The 18,849-nt window shown below is 40.1% G+C and overlaps 1 protein-coding gene across 8 annotated transcripts in view; it reads right to left on the bottom strand.

Annotated features, from left to right (window-relative positions):
* Positions 1-18,849, bottom strand: part of ANO1 (anoctamin 1) — an 84,981-nt gene that overhangs the window by 34,286 nt on the left and 31,846 nt on the right. For all 8 annotated transcript variants that reach the window (XM_054068342.1, XM_054068346.1, XM_054068343.1 and 5 more), the window contains exons 2-7: positions 14,389-14,567; positions 10,294-10,620; positions 7,823-7,921; positions 6,143-6,294; positions 4,803-4,857; positions 1,694-1,745 (exon numbers count right to left, since the gene is read on the bottom strand). In XM_054068342.1, coding sequence (XP_053924317.1) covers positions 1,694-1,745; positions 4,803-4,857; positions 6,143-6,294; positions 7,823-7,921; positions 10,294-10,620; positions 14,389-14,567 — 864 coding nt within the window. The remainder of the gene's footprint in view (positions 1-1,693; positions 1,746-4,802; positions 4,858-6,142; positions 6,295-7,822; positions 7,922-10,293; positions 10,621-14,388; positions 14,568-18,849) is intronic.

Raw genomic sequence — 18,849 nt, 5'->3', positions numbered from 1 at the left:
TTTTTGAGCAACTCATCACCTGCTGGAGGAACTGCTCCAGGAGTGCTCAGTATCCTGCAGTATCATTAATTTTCAAAGTCCTATTTAAGATTATTCAGTACTACAAATTGTCTGCAAATGTTTCCGTGCTTCTGGCAGGAACAGCTAGTGAGCAGATAAGGTATTTTTCTAGGGCTGTGTGACTGATCAAAGAGCTACATAGTACCTTTCTATGTATTAGTATTTAACAATGAAGACAGATCCACATTTTCACAGATTTGCAAAATGAATAACAAAGACTGCAGTGTTCACTGGGCAGCCACCTTTTTCCTGCTGGGCAGATATGTCGCAGCATTATCTGTGTTTACTCAAACCTTTTTGCAGTCTTTGCTGGGTTGTAACCCAGCATTCCAGCCCTGGAACACAAAGGGCGTGAGTGACTTACACTACCTATACCCACGGACGGGCTGGCCTAATGACATTTTTATTAGGAATACTGTGCGACCTTGCCAGTCTCTAGAAGAATGATCCAGGAATCCTAACACTTAACTTTCCTTTAGCCTCTGCCCTATTCAACTAACCTCTAATGAGTTTCCCATTTCTGGACCACAGGGGAAAAAAAACAAAAAAGAGAAAGAAAAAATATAAATCAAGTAACCAACTCCAAGGCAAGAATTCAAACTGAGCTGTATGACCTTCCCCCTTCAAAAGTGCAAATACGTAATTTCCAATGGAAATGACCCAGTACCAGACTCAAAAAAGGTCCTCAAAGTCACAGATTAATTTGGATTTCCCATGCTACACAGAAACAGTACTTCTGTTAATACTGGCCGAACACCAAAATTTAGTGTATATAAGGACTCAACAATTGCACATTGTATGTTGTTACTTCAACAGAAAAGTCAAAGCATGGAAATAATTTCTGGCATAATTATTCTTCTATTATTTGATGTAACTCTAAGCAGCTGATGGGTCAATATTGAACAGAACTACCTGTAATTCAAGTTCCTATTGTTTTATTTAACTGTTTGTAGGCAAATAAACGCTGTAACAGATTCCAACAGTTATCAAAGATTTTCTTCCATGTTAATGCACTTTTCTCACACAAATTTGTTTCTGTTGGTTGTGTGTTAGGAAACTTAGATGTGAGGTAATTCAGCCTTTCACCTTATATAATTTGGTTTACCATGCACTATTTGAGAACTTTGATGCCACAGTCAAGTACATACCTATATATCACGATACGTACAAAATAAAGTATATAACAACAGCACAGGAAAAGCTGCCAACAAATTTTTAAGGTAACCTGATTTGCAATTCATATTTACCTGTATTATGAATTTAATTCTTAGAGCACAAGTCATGGCAATCCCCTCATCCACTTCAGTGAGCGTAAAACTGAACCAATGCTAAGCATGTACTATCCTCTGCTTTATGTAACCACCCAGTCCTGCTGCAAAGGACCTAACTAACATCTGCAGGGGCTATATGTTCACTTACCATTTAATTTAGAGTCAAATCTACACATTTACATTTGGAAAAATTCCTAACAGCTACATTAATTAAATTAAGTTTCCAAATAAAACAATTATATCCACATACATCAAATTAGAGAGCAGGGGTAAAAAACCTAAACTCTACAGCCAGTTAGAATTTGCAATTATTCTCAATACCTGAAAACGATATCAATCTTAAGCTAAATAAAGTTCCTTACCCATGCTGTATTTTGCTTTGGTACACGTTGTTCTTTTCAATATTTCATAAACCTACAGAAGTAAAATAAAAGGAAGGAAAGGGTTACTTCAAACACTGCCAGTGAAAGCACAATCTTTTTTGTGTACAGCTCAAATATTGGCAAAACCAAGATGTCGATGAAGTCATCATTCTTTAGTAAAAGTCATGGTATTCAGGAGAGCAGGGCTTAAAGATTTCCATGCTGAGTTATCCACACAAGAAAGGCTTAACTAAATAGCCAGCAACCAAGATAACTGATCAGGGGAAACACAGTTACACCTAACCACTCTCGTAACAGAAATGCTATTTTCACTCATGTTAGACACCAATCAAAAATCAGAAGCCCTCTTCTACCCAGACAAGGCAGTGTGCTGGGCCAGCTCTTCCCTCACCTCCAATGGTGCAAGCTGGCTGCAACCCAAGGACTTCAGCAGAGCTTCAGGCTCATAACATGCACACAGCCATTTATCAGAAACTGGACTGTCACAGGCTGACCTTAAAACTTCTGAGCTTGCATGACCTCAGTGGCAAAACAGATATACCTATTTTACGATTTATTGCATTTATTGTCAAATAACCTTTGCACATCTCAGCACATCAGCCGAGCGGTCAAACTTTCATCCTGTGTTGCTCCCATGCAGTGATGCTTGTAGGCAGGGCAGGCGCTTGGCCATTGCAAGGCTAGCAGGGGAGCCGGCAGCAGAGGAAAACCACAGGTAAAAGCACCTGCTGCCCATTGCCTGGCCTATCTGAGGAGTTGTGAACCGATTCTTTGGGGATGATCGCTAATCTGTCTCCTAACTTGGCTGCCATGAGCCCAATTCACAGAGGGAAAGCGAGTGAGAGCATACAAGGCAAACCCCACAGTTCATCTGCCTGTTGTGTTCCAACTCCAGCGAGTTAAAGAGCTGTCACAGAGAGATTTCTACTTATTAAAAAGAAAAATCAACAAAGTTATGTAAGTAAAAGGTCTTTGGCTTAGTTTCTATTCATCAAGATTCACAGGGAGTGACCAGATTCCTGTTCATTTTGCAGTAGGCGGAAGGGTCAATATTTGCTCTGTGGCTTAAAAATACACATGAGAAAGGCAGGAGAGAACTGTAAGAAACAAGAATACAAAGAGAAATGCATGCAGGATAAAACGATGTCAGGGAATATTCAATATGTCTTTTACTACTGGGTGATTTACAGGGATTTCAAACAAAGTAACAGACTAGCAGCACTATTGTTATACGCCCAGTGTTCCTCGAGTGGTTTTAAAAAACCCTTATGCCTTCTTCCCAGCCTCTTCTATGAGCTGCTCTTTGTTTCAGTCCATTTTTCAGTTACTCTTGCCCCTCCTCATGTTCTATGATGCCATTTTGTCTCGCTACCTTCCTTAGACAGTTTACTATGAATTTTAACTCTTCATTTGCTCCCTTAAGTTCCTTATCAGTTCTTACAAGTTTTCTGACTATATGTCTAAATATAAAGTCTATAAATAAAAGCTATGGGTTTTTCAATCTCAAATGTTTTATCGCAAATAAACCAATTTTATGTTTATCTTTTTCTTTTCCATTTCTGTGCTGCTGTGTCTGCCTTCCCTGGTCAAACTCACCTAGCCCTGACAACCTGTGCTCACATGAAATCGGTGCACTTCAGGTTACAGAGTAACTACATCATAGGGTCCACACACTGGAATTTCAAAGCAGGAAAGGGAAGTTAGATATCTTACACCCTTTATCACCATAACAATAAAAGGCAGCTATAATGGTGATATAAGCTCTCTTTGAAACCACTTAGCATGCAAAAGGCTATTGTTAAGATAAAAGAATGTTCACAGTCACATTCGAACGCACAGATTAGCAGCAGCAGAATGGGGCAAGGAGTCCATGTTATACTTTGAAAAGTGTTGCAGCAATGCTGCTTGGCATGGTCCCTTCCAACTGCCCCGGATGTCATAGGAGCTGCCCTTTCAATTCCCCCCTCAGTGGCTATAAAGGAGGCTACACCTTCTTCCCCACTCTATTTCATGTCCTGTAAGTCACAAGGAAGTACTCAAATGTAGTTTGTGATATCATATTCCTATTTTAGACTTTATCTCTGTAAGAGAATCTCAGAAGTTTAATTAGGAGGGAAAGCTCCAGGCTAGTGCTGAAGGAATAGAGAGACCCTCCAACATGGAGGTATGAATGGCTCAGCCCAGTTCCAGTGGTACGTATGCGTACATGACACTCACTAGCACAATGTGGGTGAACAGATGCATAAACAAACAGAACAAGATGGAATTTTCTGTCCTTGTTGCGTCTGCTTCATGTAAACTTTAACGGTAAATACAAGTGATACATAATGTTAAAGAATCATAGAATACTTTGGGTTGGAAGGGATCTTAAATATCATCCAGTTCCAACTCCCAGCCATGGGCACGGACACCTTCCACTTGATCAGGGTGTTCAAAACCTCATCCAACCTGGCCTTGAGTACCTCCAGGGATGGGGCATCTGTAACTGCTTTGGGCAACTTGTGCCATTGCCTCAGTAAAAATATTCTTCTTAATATCTATTCTAAATCTCCCCTCTTTCAGCTTAAAAGAAAAAATCATAGAACTCAACACTTTTTACACCGTTCTAGAGAATTGTCCCCCCAAATTATAAATAACATTCCCTGTAAATACCTGGCTGTTTCATTGGAATTTGCCTTAGGAGATTTCCCAGCATTTTACAAAACAAGCAATTTGGAGTTACAAAAAGGTAAATGAGTTACAGCGGTGCAGGCAGCTGGTGGCAGAAACAGAGGTAGAATCTAAATTTCATGCTTTCTGGTGACATGTCTACTCAGGAACTATGTGCCACCTTAACAGTGAACTAGAAAGAAGATCCAAATTATTTTCCAAATGGCAGCAACCTGTTAGCATCGAACACTATTCAGCATATAACCTAAAGCTGGAGATGCTTTATTTATAATTCCAATAGCAGATGTCACAGGCTATCCCTGGCATTTGGTTAAGAAAGGCAAACTTGCAACAGGCATTGTACTAAAGCTGGCAAAGGGGCTATTAACACCATGGCTAAGGTAATAACCACTATAAATTATTTAGATACAGTACTTACTATAGTGCTTCTCGTTTTACTGTCAAAGAAGGAATCTCTGTCAGACAAATCAAATCTGTTAAAAGATCAGAAGGAAGCCCATTAGGTTAAAAAAAAAGCCAGTAATTTCCTGCTGTTGTTGACCCTTTCAATATTTTCATATCGCCTGGGGATCTCTCACGGCTAACATTAAAGAACAGCTTGTAGAAACCTCATTAAAAATAAAGTCAATTCCAGCTCCCATATTTTAAAGAGGCCGCTTATACATTTCACTGGTTTGATATATTTTTAGGTTTTTCTGCACAAAAGAGACTGTTGATGCTCCTTGATGTTGAATTCCCAACCACTGCTGGCCTTGAATTTCTTCTAATAATCTTTACATTGTGTCTGTACCTTAAACCCTATGAGGCCACTCTTGCCTCTCTCTTATTCAGTAAAGACACAGTTGGTCTCACTGAAAAAGCCGCCCCTGCAAACAGCACAAGACACATCCACACCTAAGCTGAGGAGCATCTTCTGGTCTTTCTCTGAGCCCCCAGGCTCCTTCACTGCAGCAACATCAATAAATACATTTCCTGCAAATCCAAGACCATTTCAAATGTCATATACATTAATGTGCCCAACAAACACAGACAACTCCACCAGTGTTCTGCATCTCTTGATTAAAAACTAAAAGCCCTGTTATGCACAATGAAGAATCCTGCCCCAGGACTGTTATTTGTTCCAGCTGGCACATACATAAACACAACCTTCAAAGTCTCTCCTCTGGGATGCTGGCCAAGGAAGAGCAGCAGCAAAGCAATCCAGCGCACATGAAACTTTGGCTGTGCCCTACCTTGTGATTTTTTCCTACACCCACATCTACAGCTATTCTTACTGATCTGACATCGATAACAAAGCTACCGCAAACTTCATAGCATTTCCAAAATCAAAGCCTGTTCGGCAGTACATGTGTGAGCTGCCCATACCAGATGAATGAAATGTTTCTGAAATTTATCAAGCCACATTTCTGGTTACAAATAATTTTACTGAGCATTTTATTTTACATGGAAATTGTAAATTACATTGTAAATTACATCCTAAATCTTGTTTGGCAGTCTTACAGTTGATGTGTATCATTATATAGATATATGTGTTATATACCACAACAGGAGCACAGAGATTTCACAGAGGGGCCCTACAAAGCCTCATTCCTCAGCAGTGAGCGAAATAAAAGTAAATTTACTGCAAAATGGAAATATTCTTCACAGTAATCATGTATAAAATATTGGTGTTCATTCTCCTGTTCACATTTCAGTGCCTCAGCTGCCAGGAAGGCTGGAACCTGTTGAGATGGATGTTTACGGAAAGCTTTCACTTACAGGTGCTGTTTCTCTCTGGAGAAAGGGTAGGAGAGGCGCTTCACCGTCTGAGGTTTGTGTTCTGCTACTTTTGGCTGGATGGGCTCTGTTATTTTTTGAATTACAGAGTTAATCTTTTTCAGAAGACCATGGGTCTGATTGATCTGATACATCTGAGTGGGCAAAGAGAGAAACAGTAAACTGTATTGCTTTTCAGTTATCCATAAAAGAGAGTGAACTGCAAGGAATAAACCATCAATTAAATCATTACATCAGCATAAATTATCGAGGAGTACTGCTTGCCTACTTGAAAACATGCACAAACACATAGAGGGATGGGAAAGTGCAAGCAAGGCAAGCAGAGGAAGCCTATTGCTTTTCCTCTGAGTCGAAGCGTGGCTCATGTTTGGTTCCAAATAACCAGATTGGGCCACTCAGCGAAGACATACTTCTCACTGGTTCCTGAGACACCCACTCCTCTGTTTTTTTGGTGCAAAGGGAAAAATAAATGAAGGAGCTACAGAGCCCTTGTGCAAAAAAACCAGAAGTGGTCTCCTCTCCCAGGGGGCTTTCCTGGGAATATTGTGCAGGTTTCAGGAGTTTCCCCCCTTCCATATAAAGAAACCAAAATATCTTGAATCTTCTATTAAAATTCTGTAGCACTAAATGCAGGAATTGTGTTAGCAGGTCACAACAAAAGAAGATTACAGGCTTCCCTCTCTAAACGACAAAAAATATGTACAGATCCAGGACAGTGCTTCTACCACAGGAAGATGCTCATCTGGAATTAAGGCTTTAGGGGGCTGAGGGTGTTTTTAGGAACATTGCTTCTCCCAAGCAATATCTGCAGGTTCAGGTGGCCTCTTTCACACCCCACCGCCCCTCAAAATACTCCCCCTAACTTTTCTTTTGTGGCAAAGCAGCTTTAACTGCAGGTTCACAATAGACTTCTTTCTTATCTAATTGTGCTTCTGATTAAAACTGGTGTTAAGTGAGGCAATAATGGGGATTAATATGAAATCCAAACCAAAATTATGGTTTTAGCATTGTAATAAATGGTGCTGGACTCTGAGACTGTCTCTTGCTCCATTATAGACTTCCCTCTGCAGTCTGGGACATGCACTTAGTATGTGTTTAAATATTAATCCATCGCTAAGCTATGCGCACTGAACAGGTAGCTATCTATCACAGATGGTTTAGAACTGATGAAAATATAATGTCACTTCTGTAATGATCGTTCAAATATTCTGAAAGGTAATTTATTTTATGGTAGAGTAGTCCCAACTCCTGCACATATGAGTAATGATGTACATGAAGAGTCACTAAACCCAGCAAGATTGTTGCATCCAAATTGTTAACTTTTACAATCATTTTTAGCAATCTAGCATTTCAGGTGAGAAAGATTTTCCTAAACACACAAATTTCATCGTCAATTGCAACATCTTCTTTTAAAACACTCCGAGTGGATGAGGCATTGTATGAGATCTCTCGCATCGTGTACAGAGAGCAGAAGTAAATGGGATTCTTGATTTCCATTCCTCCTTCCAGGCGTTCTTTCTTTTGGCAAGATTGTATCTTTTATTTTCTGTACAGATTTTAAAAACGCTTGTGGGAAGAAAAGCCAACATTTGGAAGGTGCTCAGAGATGAGCATATGTTTAAACTGCACCTTCCAGAGGAAGTGAAGAAAATCAAGACTCACCTTTTTTGTGGGCATCTTGAGCTTAAGAAATTCTGCCTCTCGACACAATACATTCCACGGTGCGTGTATTTTTACAAATCCAACCCCATGGATTTTAGTCTTAAAAAAAAGCAAGAGAAAAGATTACCGATGGACGAAATTAAGTATTTTTTCCCTTGTGTTTCACACATATTAAGGAACAGTCCACTACTGCCAATATGCTAAATCTCATTAGAGACAGCTAGTTTCTAACAACAGGACAATCACTGAACGCCTCTCTGTGCTGAGCTGCTAGAAAATGTGACTCAAAAATGCTATTGTCTTCCAGAACAATCACCACAAGGTTAAACAGATAAAAATTGTTTGGGAAATAAAAGCTAATGACTATGGACACAAATAGAGACTAAGCCAGTTAAATTTGAAGCACAGGCATCCAGCCAAATGGTATAATTTTGTGAGTGTGTGGTAATTAATAGAGCTGAGAGAGTCCCTACTGCTTCTTAAGAGCTGCTCAGTATCTCAAAGGACCAAAACTGCAGTAAGAAAGAAGCAGCCTCAAATACAGACGTGAATTTCTACATTAAAACATGACGCATTTTAATTAGGAAATTGGCTAGGAAGAATTCAACAAAACAAAAGGAAAAAAAAAAAAAAAAGATGTGTTAAAGATAATATTAACTAATATATACTAATAAGTATGTTTGTACCCCACTAGTTCCCTTATCTCTGTTCCAGATGGTTGAATGTGGGGGTTTGCTTCTGGCACTCCCATATACTCCCTATATTTACTCCCACAGGAGTAATGATTTCAAAGCCGTTGGACAAAAAGATATCAAACTAGCAGGCATTCAGCAAACAGAAGGGAAAAACTTTAATGAATCTTTCTAATCCTGCTGCAGTATCAACTCAGGCAGTTATTACAATAATTAGCTTTCATGCAGCTATATACTATGCTAAAAAGCACTGGCTTTTTAGAAATGGCTTACTCAGAGGACATTAATAACTGCCAGCCCTCCCATAAGGCATGGCTTCCAATCCACCTTTGAATTTACTTCACTGAAGAGAACTTAAATGACTGAGTAAACATCATCTGTTCAAGAAACCTTTGCTCATTTTGCAATTAGCAAAGCCTTCAATGCAACTCTGTGGGATGTTTTTCAAGCTGCAGGTTTTTCTCCCTACACCGGTGTGCTGGATATGGAAGGTGATGTAAATGTCTACGGCTTGCTTTCATCTCTATACATTCCTGATCTGGTTTGGTATCTTGTTCTGAAAGGACAGGGTTCTCTCATTTACACTGTCCTGACGTGAACCCTGAACCCTTCTCTACCATCTGAAATCATGTTATATGTCATAGGTGGGAACCTCCCATCTTGAAATGGATTTAAATATCTATGACTTGGCACAGGCAAGCTTCCAGTTCACTACAACAACATGCAAGTTTAATAGAAAACAACTCTTATTTTCAGGTAGGCAACAAAGAAGAGAAAGGTTTTTTGCATTATACCATGCAAAATATCTACATCTACATCTACATCTACATCTACATCTACATCTACATCTACATCTACATCTACATCTACATCTACATCTACATCTACATCTACATCTACATCTACATCTACATCTACATCTACATCTATCTCATTATCTACAGGCCTGTGATTTGTAAATAATCGGTGGCAGATTTTTTTTTAGCACTCTGATCACGGGTCTCGATGTTCAATCTCAACTTTTAGATCTCGTAAATAAAACCAGCACAAATGTTTACCCACTCTCACAGGAGTTTCAGGCATATCAATTGGATCAGTTAATTGTAACAGCTTTCTTTGAAATTAATATGGCTGTGCCTATTTCTACTAATCACACACTGGCAGTACTTCACACACATCATTTTTCATATCGTCTAATGGTCTTTTAATAGAATACACTGTTTTCAGGGTACAGGTGAAAGGCGTTACAAGCTGTACTGTTCATATCTAAGAATGGAAAGAGCAAACTGTGATACAGACCCACGCGCTGGAGCTAGAGCCTGTACCAGAACCTCCTGAACAAACTGAATTCCCTTCAAGTCTATACTGAGGTATAAAAATGTCACTGTCTGTATCAAGTATTTTTCATCAGAACTGGAATTACCAGTGGATCTAAACCACAGCATACTGGGATTAGTGTTTAGAGCAATTTAAGCCTCACTTGTAGGCAGTGCAACGCATCAACAAGCTCTGTTGCAATAGTGGATGTGCCACAAGTCCTGGCCAAGAAAATGAAGAAACTGCACCTCATTGGGACATTAACAAAACTGTGGGCTGTTCCTGTGAAGTGAATTAAATTGGTGGGCAAGGATGGCGGTGCCAGAACTGAAATCAAATTCTGGAAGAGCTGAGCTTGTGTAACCTTGATTAGAGCCAGGTTTACAAGAATGGCTCAGCAGCTCCCAGGATTCGACCATCAGTTATCCTCCTCATCTTTATCTGTTGGAAATGGTTCCTTACATCCTCATCATGTTCCAGTTCCAGACCAGCCTCCACGAGATTCCCTTCATATTCCTCCCTGCGAAATCTCTTGTCATCTTCATGGTAATCCACATGAGGTTCACTTTCCCCCATTTCCAGCTGCACTCCCTTCCCAGGAAGTGGCTGATCCTGCTTGGTGCTTCGGGCACTTGAATCATTGTGATGGACTCTCCTGGTGAGCGTCTTCCCTGATGAGGACTTCTTGTAATGATAAACGAGGATGTAGTCTACTTTTCTTTTCCCATCTCTGAAGTAGAGTCCATATTTGCAGTCAGCATCTGGATTTTTTGATAGGGAATTTAATAACTGGAAGCAGGGAATGGGGGTGTGGAGAGAAGGAGAGAAGAGAAGAGAAAAATAATGAGTACACATGCCAATATTGACACCAGACAACCATATCCTTGTGTCGAGGACTCCTTGCCTGGAGCACACAATGACCTATCTTCAAACAGCAAGCACACAGGAGGAGCCCCTCCGTGCTACTTAAAACAATTTTGCAAGTTAACACTTGCAATTTTACTGATAGACAGCTGGAATTTTATTAGCCAGAAATAAATAGATAAAATAACAGGGATTCAATTTAATTACCAGCACACTAGTTCATAAGTCAGCTACTTGGTGGATTGGGTTTTCTCCTTTGGGGGTTAATCACCACTAAGATCATCTGTCCTTTTCCACCCAAGGCATCTGCGTTTCAATTTTGACAGACAGATTAATACCATGTGCAAACATTTCTCACTTCTCTTATCTATCACTGCAAGTTTATATCATCTGAGAAAGAGATCATCTTAGATACAGACTGAAGGGAGCCAGCTGGTCATGAAGCGCAGCCAAACACGCAGATGGACTGTAGCCAGGGAAGCGAACTCGTTGCATACTGAGTTCATCACTTCTTTTCCCCACTTATAAACCTTGTGTTCCTTTGCAATTTTATTGCAGCAAAGGTTTTATTTTCATCTTGAATTAATGCTTTGTAAGTGTTGAAAGATGCAAGGAATGCAAGACTTAAAACACAATGCCATTCCCAAGAATTTATCTGAAAACTGCATGGGGCAATGGTAGAAACAAAAAAAAAAATTAAAAAATTATTCATTTCTACTTTCAAGAGCACTTCTCACTCATAATTCACAATTGCACTCCTGGAGATGCAAAGACTATTTAAAAAAAAAAATCACTAGTAACTTGCATTTGTTTTTACAAAAAACAGCAATTACAGAAGTGTTTTTTCTGGAACCATGGGCGTTTTCTGGCTTTTAATGAAGAATGTTAAGCCTCCTCATAGGGAAAAGGACTTGTGCTCCAAAGATAGAAATTGGCCATCAGCTGCAAATTGTATTGGTGAAAGCCAGTTTGGGATGTGTACACCTTCTGCGTCTTTCATACATAAACCCATGAATGTAAGTTGTTTGCAAAGAATTGTTTCTAAGACAGTCCAATTTTTAAACCCCAGATGAAAAGAGCAACCTCTGAGTTTACCGTACAGCATATCACAAGGAATAAAGCCAAAACTTCACTGAAACCCACACAATGTTACACAAATTTGCATAATTCTCTGAGCATTGCTTTGGGAAGGGCAAGTCCCAGCTACCATAACTACAAATCAATGTCTTTAAGGGACAGTCCGGTCTTCCCTTCTTACCTTGGAGAGAATTTTTACTCAGACAACAAATTCAAGCAACAAACCCCATCTTCCTGGGTTTTGGAAGGAGGATGAAGCGCACTGGAGAAGTTAATTAGACAAGTGTAATCAGATCATTGCATAGGCCAGGTTGGATGGGGCCTTGGGCAGCCTGATCTAGCGGGATATGTCCCTGTCCATGGCAGGGGGGTTGGAACTACATGATCTTTAAGGTCCCTTCCAACCCAAACTATTCTATGATTCTATAGCAATAACACACAGAAGGAGGACTGGCCAACAGCAAGAAGCCCGAGACACCAGGCAGTACCTGGAGCTGCTGCTGGCTGAGGTGGGGATGCCTGAACATTCACTGCTTTCCGAAGCTTGACTTGACCACTTCTGCCGGGGGCCAGCTTGGTCCCCATCTCCTCATTCCCTTGCGGCTTTGCTCCATGCTTTTGCTATCTGTTTCTATCTCCTTTTCCCTGCTTTTCTCTCATTTCTCTTTTCCATCTCACCTAAAAGCTTTGCTCCAAATACATACATATATCATAAAATAATGAAATGATTGCTGGCACTATGGATTTCACTCCTTGTCCTACTCCCTCTTTCCCCTGCTCCACATCTATCTTATTTAGCCATGACAATAACACATTCCTCAGGCAGGGCACTGGCTGCTCATGTTTATCCCCTGTCTAGAGATTCCCGTTTCATTCTTAAGCATAACTATAATATAGAAGACTATTAAAAACTCTTACTTTCCTATTGCTTCATGATTAATGACATGCATCTCTGGATTCAGAACATGCTTTAAAAGCAAGCTGATGGTCTGCTTGTGGCAGGAACCTCGGTTATGCAAATTTCTACAGAAAAAAGTATTAAGAAATAGCAACAAATTGGATCTTCAGGATATAGTGCCTCTTCAAAGTAAAGAGTTCTTGTAAATAAGATACAGGAATGCTATTATTTCTTTTCAGATAACTAAGTATATTTAACTTTTAAAGATGTGATGATGTTCTTAATTAATTAAACATACATTTCTGAAAAACTGGGCTGAATCAACAGATGTTTAGGTAAGCGCAGGGAGATAAAACAGGTAAAATGCTCAGACCTCAACCACTTCCTACCCTTGTTGGGTTGACTTTAAGAGGAACAGCAATTAGCTGGTCTATTCTGGAGACTTATAAATAAAGGAAACATGCAGGACTGAAGACGGCTCTTGATGACAGCAAGGAGTGTGCCAGATGCTTGCTACTGCTTGGGGAGCTCAGGAGAGACCACTACACCCTGGCCACAGCTCCTCTTCTCCTGGAGCATGAGTTGGGTGAAGGCTGAGAAAAATGCCACTGAAAATCCCTAGTTCCTCTGTTTCTTTCAGTCACTGCCATTGGGAAGGGGACAGGTCAAGCTGCGGAAACCGAATGAGAGTTTCTTCCCATTTCTTTGAACTTTCCTGTCAAAAAGCTGATCCTTGATGGGACTCATTGATAACTTTTGAGAACGTGCTGCACTGTGGATACTAAAGCCTCAATACATTTATTAAAATATGAGAATAGCTATAAGCTACTGCAAAAGGGATGCAGCTAACAGACTCCAAGAGGCCTGTTGGTCCTGTTTTGAAGAAATAAATGCTTAGGTTCTTTCAAGGATGTGGTATTAATGCTGAAAGGTACTCCTAGGCCACATCCTTTCTCTCAGTGGTGTTGACTTAGACCGTGCAAGGCTTGTGTCCCTTCGGTTGCAAATGAGACACAGAAAAGAGATTTCAGTGTCACCACAGCAGGACGGATGCTTACACTCTTACAGAATTATTCCACACTCCGTCCTGATTAAGCATAAGCACAATTAATCAAGTATTGCTTTTTCTGGTACATCTTTCCCAGTGAACTCTGCTATATAGCCCGCTCCACCTCAACTTCTTCACCTGAATAAACGCCATTTTATGTCTCTATGACATAACCAACTCCTAATCCTGTTGAGTATTCACATTACTAACTTTCTTTAAATTTGGTGTTAAAGAATCCGACCAAGGCACAATTAATGACACCAGAAATGTAATTTCTAGTGTGTGCTACAGAATATTAGTTTGACGTTACCTATGTTAACAACAGCTTTCACGTGACATTTCAGATATTTTTTTTTTTTTTCTGTTCTACTCCGTACGGGCGAAGAGATTGAAAGATTGCCACAGTCTTATTGCCAGATTGCTTACTCTAACAACAGCCAACCCCTTTTTAGGCAACAGGTTAAATGAGGATCCCTTGCTTTCCTTCTTCACAAAGAACAAACCCCACTAAATTAGCATGTAATGTGGCTCGTGGCAATCTCCCTCAGCACTTCTGAAAACGAGACGGAGAGGATCTCAGAGCATCCTGGGAATGGAAAGAATGAGACATCAGCTAAGGGATAAAATGTCATATGCCAGTTATGACACATCTGGCAAGTCCTTTACTCACTGTACTCTCATGCTGGTCATATCCTATATCCTCAATAGCTCGGATGTTGATAATGTGGATCCCCTTCTCCTCAGCAGGTAGACAGGAGTATTTCTTGTTCACCCTCATTCCTGTCTCATCTGGAGCCACGTTGAGATCTTCTGGCAGAAAATCCACCCCATGAAACTCACTATCTGCGTCTGAAAAGTAAAGGAATGATTTCATCAAGACTTTAATCCCAACACTTGCTCCTCCCAGAGCCACCCAAGCTTACATGTATCCTGTTCCTGCCGCCTTCTGCCAATAAGCCCTTGTGCAGGGCTCCCACCCTCCTCTGTGCCTCCCTTCTCATCTTTCCCACAGCCCTCTTCAGCCCTACCTCGGTCTCCTCCTCCTCCAGAGGAGTGCTCAGTTAACTTCTTTTCTGCATTGCTGTCTCAGCATGAATGGTCTCAAAGAATGATTATCTTTCTTGGTAAGGGAAGGAAAAAAGGAAGATAAAAAGAAAAATAGTCTGAGAATTAGTTGGTGACAATAAGTACATGGTGGTTTCCCCCTTTCAGTAGGCATTTGTTCATGATTTCAAACCAGGTACAGGGTTTCCCCATAAGTACCAATGTACTGCATCTGATTTACTGAACCATTCTTATATAGGTAGTCTTGAAAACCTGAGGGTTTCTCCCTTTCAGCCTGCCAGATACCCACACTGTTTCCACTTACTGAAGTATATAGATGGGCTAAAGTATTTCATGTAAAAATTTCACTATAAACTCAGCAACCAGATAACTGATAAAACGCCAACTAGTGTTTGCATATGTGTATTTATGCAAGCAATAGAAGGCAAAGTTTTCCAGGATTTGATTCCTTTTGACATTGAAGCAAAATGCAGCGTTATGCCCTTTTCTAAACCACACAGGAGCAAGATTTACTTGTCTGAAGAGTGAAGATAAAGTAAGAATTTGTTAATTTAGCCTTGAATGGATAAATTAATTCTCCCCCCTCCAAAATAAACAACAGAAACATGCAGAGGAGCATGGTCTAATAGCAGCTATATTACAACATGCAGAGGAGCATGCTCTAAAAACAGCTATGTATCAACAGTCTCTTGTTGCAACTAGTTCAACCCTCTGTCTCTGCAGCAGACAGCAGCAGAAATTGTACAGAATTAGCCCATTCGGAAAAATATTTCCCTCCCACCTACAGCTGTCACTACTCTTATGATGAGGTGAGGACAGATATCGCATTTTAATTAGCTATGTCTTAGCCTAACAGCAGGTTACTCCTCTTCACCAAGCTACCTGTTTAGATCTGGCTGAGCTTCTGGGATGATGTAGAAGGAAGGGACAGGGAAAATCTTTCCCCAACAAGTTTGCAGATGATGAACTGAGGAGCATGGTCGGTAAACTGGAGGGTAAGGAGTCTCAACAGGCTGGAAACAATGGGCTGAGAGCAGCCTGATGAAACTTAACAAAACAAATATGAAGTGTTGCACTAGAACAGACTAGTTTCAAGCACAAACACAAACAGCACAGACCAGATAGAAAGTAACTCTGCAGAAAAGGACTCGAGGGTCCTGGTGGACAGGTTCAAAGTGAATGATAATCCTGAGTCATGAAGGACAGCTGCATACTGGACTCCATTAGTAAAAAAACAAAGACAGCAGGTCTAGGGAAGCGGTTTTCTCCTCTGTTTGACACCTGCAGACCACAGCTAGAGTGCTGTGCCCAGTTTTGGCTCCCCTGCACAAGAAGAACATGGACAAACTTGAGCAAGTCTAGTGGATGACCATCAAGATGGTCAGGAAGCTTGAGTGTACAAGGAGAGGCTGAGAGATCCATACTCATGCACCCAAAGAAGAGAAAGCAAATGATGGGGTCCCATTCCTGCCTTCAGCTAACTACTGAGTAGGTACAGATATGGCAGAGCTGGATTCTTCTCACAGGTGCACAGCAAAAGGATGGGAGGCTACAGGCACAAGCTGCAACAAAGAAAATTATGACTGGACATGTAAAAAAATCTTAATTCTTTAGCAACAAGGGTGATCACATGAATGGGCAAGGGCCCAGTAAGGCTACAAATCTCTGTCAATCCCAGGAGTTGGTCAGAGCTTTACTACATGTGGCCCCATGCAACCTGATCCAACTTCAGTGATGGTAGGGCAACCTGTGATCCAGGTTTTTCCTGGTGACACGCAGGTGTTAGCATGGGCAACTTGCAGCAGCAGAGGAGGAACATGTGGCACATTTCTTGAGCTCATCAGAGTAAGATAAACATTAGTATGAAAGTTGTGTTTTTCTGAAATCTGTAGTCTTGTTTCTCTAATGCTCACAAACACCACGAGTTTGTGGATCTTCATTTCAGTTCCTGTACCTGGGTAATTGTGGCCCCAAGTGAGTCTCTAAAAGCCGCCTGCTTTCCTTTGAACTGCAGCACTCATTAACACAATCGCCTTTGTATAAAATCTGGGCAGCAATTACCCTTATATATTTTATGTGCACTTCTCTGCAGAGCTGTGCTGCTATTCTTTTTGAGACTTTTAAAGAAAAGCCATCTCAGAAAAGATGCCACACTTGTGATCTTGGGGCAGCATCCTCAAACTCAGTAAATCATATGAATAACAATTTGTTAAAGAACCTTCTTATGGGGCAATATAGAGAAGCAGCCAAAAAAACAGCTGTCTCATGGGAGCAACTAGCATGTTTGTAATAATTCCCTACACGTGTGCCCTCTTTTTCCCAACATACACACACACACACTCCCTAAATACATGAGAATTGATACAAATTCAATGAGCTGCAGAATCCTACATACTCAAGCTTTTATGCTATAGCTGTAAAATACTCATATAATAATGCAACAACTGTCGGAAATTCATAAGCATAACAACCTGTGTTTTTATTTGGAAGAATGCCTGAAGCAACTTTCTAGAAACAATAGTTTAAGTAAAAGTCCTCTCTTCTTTTTCCTCCTTTCACACGTTCTAAATAACAAGAAGTTACGTCAGCAGATTACAGAGGATATTAGAAGAGAAGCACCTTTTTACTGACTATGAATCAGAATATTTTGTATATCTCATAATGAACCTGCAAATTGAAAACTACTAGTTTAGAAATATCAATTAGGACGGAATATGTTTAAAGCGCAAAATAGCAAGCTCCACCGAGTCCAAATGAACCCACCGTGCTCTGGAGCTGCACTTTTGAGCAGCATTTGTCAAGTTCACAGTACAGAGCAAGGAGACCTGCTCAAATGATTCAGTGCTATTGTGCAAGCCCAAACAATCACCCATCTGCAAGCATAGATTTACATTTCTGTTTACACATCAGTAGCCTGGCAATATCGGAATTAAAGTAAACAGTGAATCATACCATTTTGGTTTATTATGACTACTGGAAAAGACGTGAAATGTGAGAACTTTATTGATTCAATTTTAATCACAAGAAGTTCAATTTCTATACTTAAAGATGATGTCAGGGTTTAATACTAAGTAAAGCCATTCAAACCACTTTGGTAATTACAAACGCACAGGGATTACAACTAGTTCACTTATGCTGATTTGGCAGAGGTCAAAGAATTTTGTTTCAGAACACAAAACATCTTTTTGTATGGAATAGAGTATTTTAAAGACATAAAACCATGAATCTCTGTTTTGGGTTTAATCATATTAAACAAGGAAAATAATTTAATCTCAAAATAAAATCGCGTTCAGAATGATTTAGAGCAAGACAGTAGACGTTATATGAAGAACATAAAGCACATTAACATCCTAAGCCAGCTACAGGCACATCTTTATCTCTTTGTTGGGAAGTGAAAGCGAAGAATGTTGTGAAAATTGCTAGTTTTGTTGCCTTCTGACCTGGACTAACACATTGTTTTCTATTTACTAACCAGAAAACATTACAACTTAGAATCATAAAGGTTGGAAAAGACCTCTAAGATCATCAAGTCCAACTGTAAGACTTCAATCATAGATTTGAAGAAGTGCTTAATGTATTTCAACACAGCCATATAACCAACCAGCCCTTTCTCCTCTGCATCCACAGCTGACATTATTCAGAAACCAGGGATTTCAAGACAGAAGTTCCTAATATTCCTGGAACATAGACTCAGACCCATCCAATGCTTCTTTTATGCTTTATTATATATTGCTTTGTCATTTCCCAATATTTGCTACGAATCACAGAACACCCTGCCAACCATACAGTATATAATGATCCACTATGAAGTATTCCTTGTCTGTCTCAAAATATCCACATCCTCTAAGAATGCAGAATGCTGGAAAGCATTTGATACTGACTGCAATCCATGAACGGGTTTGAGAAAGTATTTGGTGAACATCAGACCTGTACAGAAGTTCTGCCTTCCTTAGCACACACACTGCCACATAATTCCAATATTTGCTGTTAATACTCCTGTATTTTTCACAGCTGGTATAAAAGTACAGGCTTTTAGGCACCACTTGTGTTCAGGAATAGTTCCATA

Source organism: Cuculus canorus, chromosome 5, assembly GCF_017976375.1.
Source record: "Cuculus canorus isolate bCucCan1 chromosome 5, bCucCan1.pri, whole genome shotgun sequence".
Classification (NCBI taxonomy): Eukaryota; Metazoa; Chordata; class Aves; order Cuculiformes; family Cuculidae; genus Cuculus; species Cuculus canorus.
Note: the sequence above shows the minus strand (reverse complement) of the source record. Positions and strands in the feature narration are given on the sequence as shown.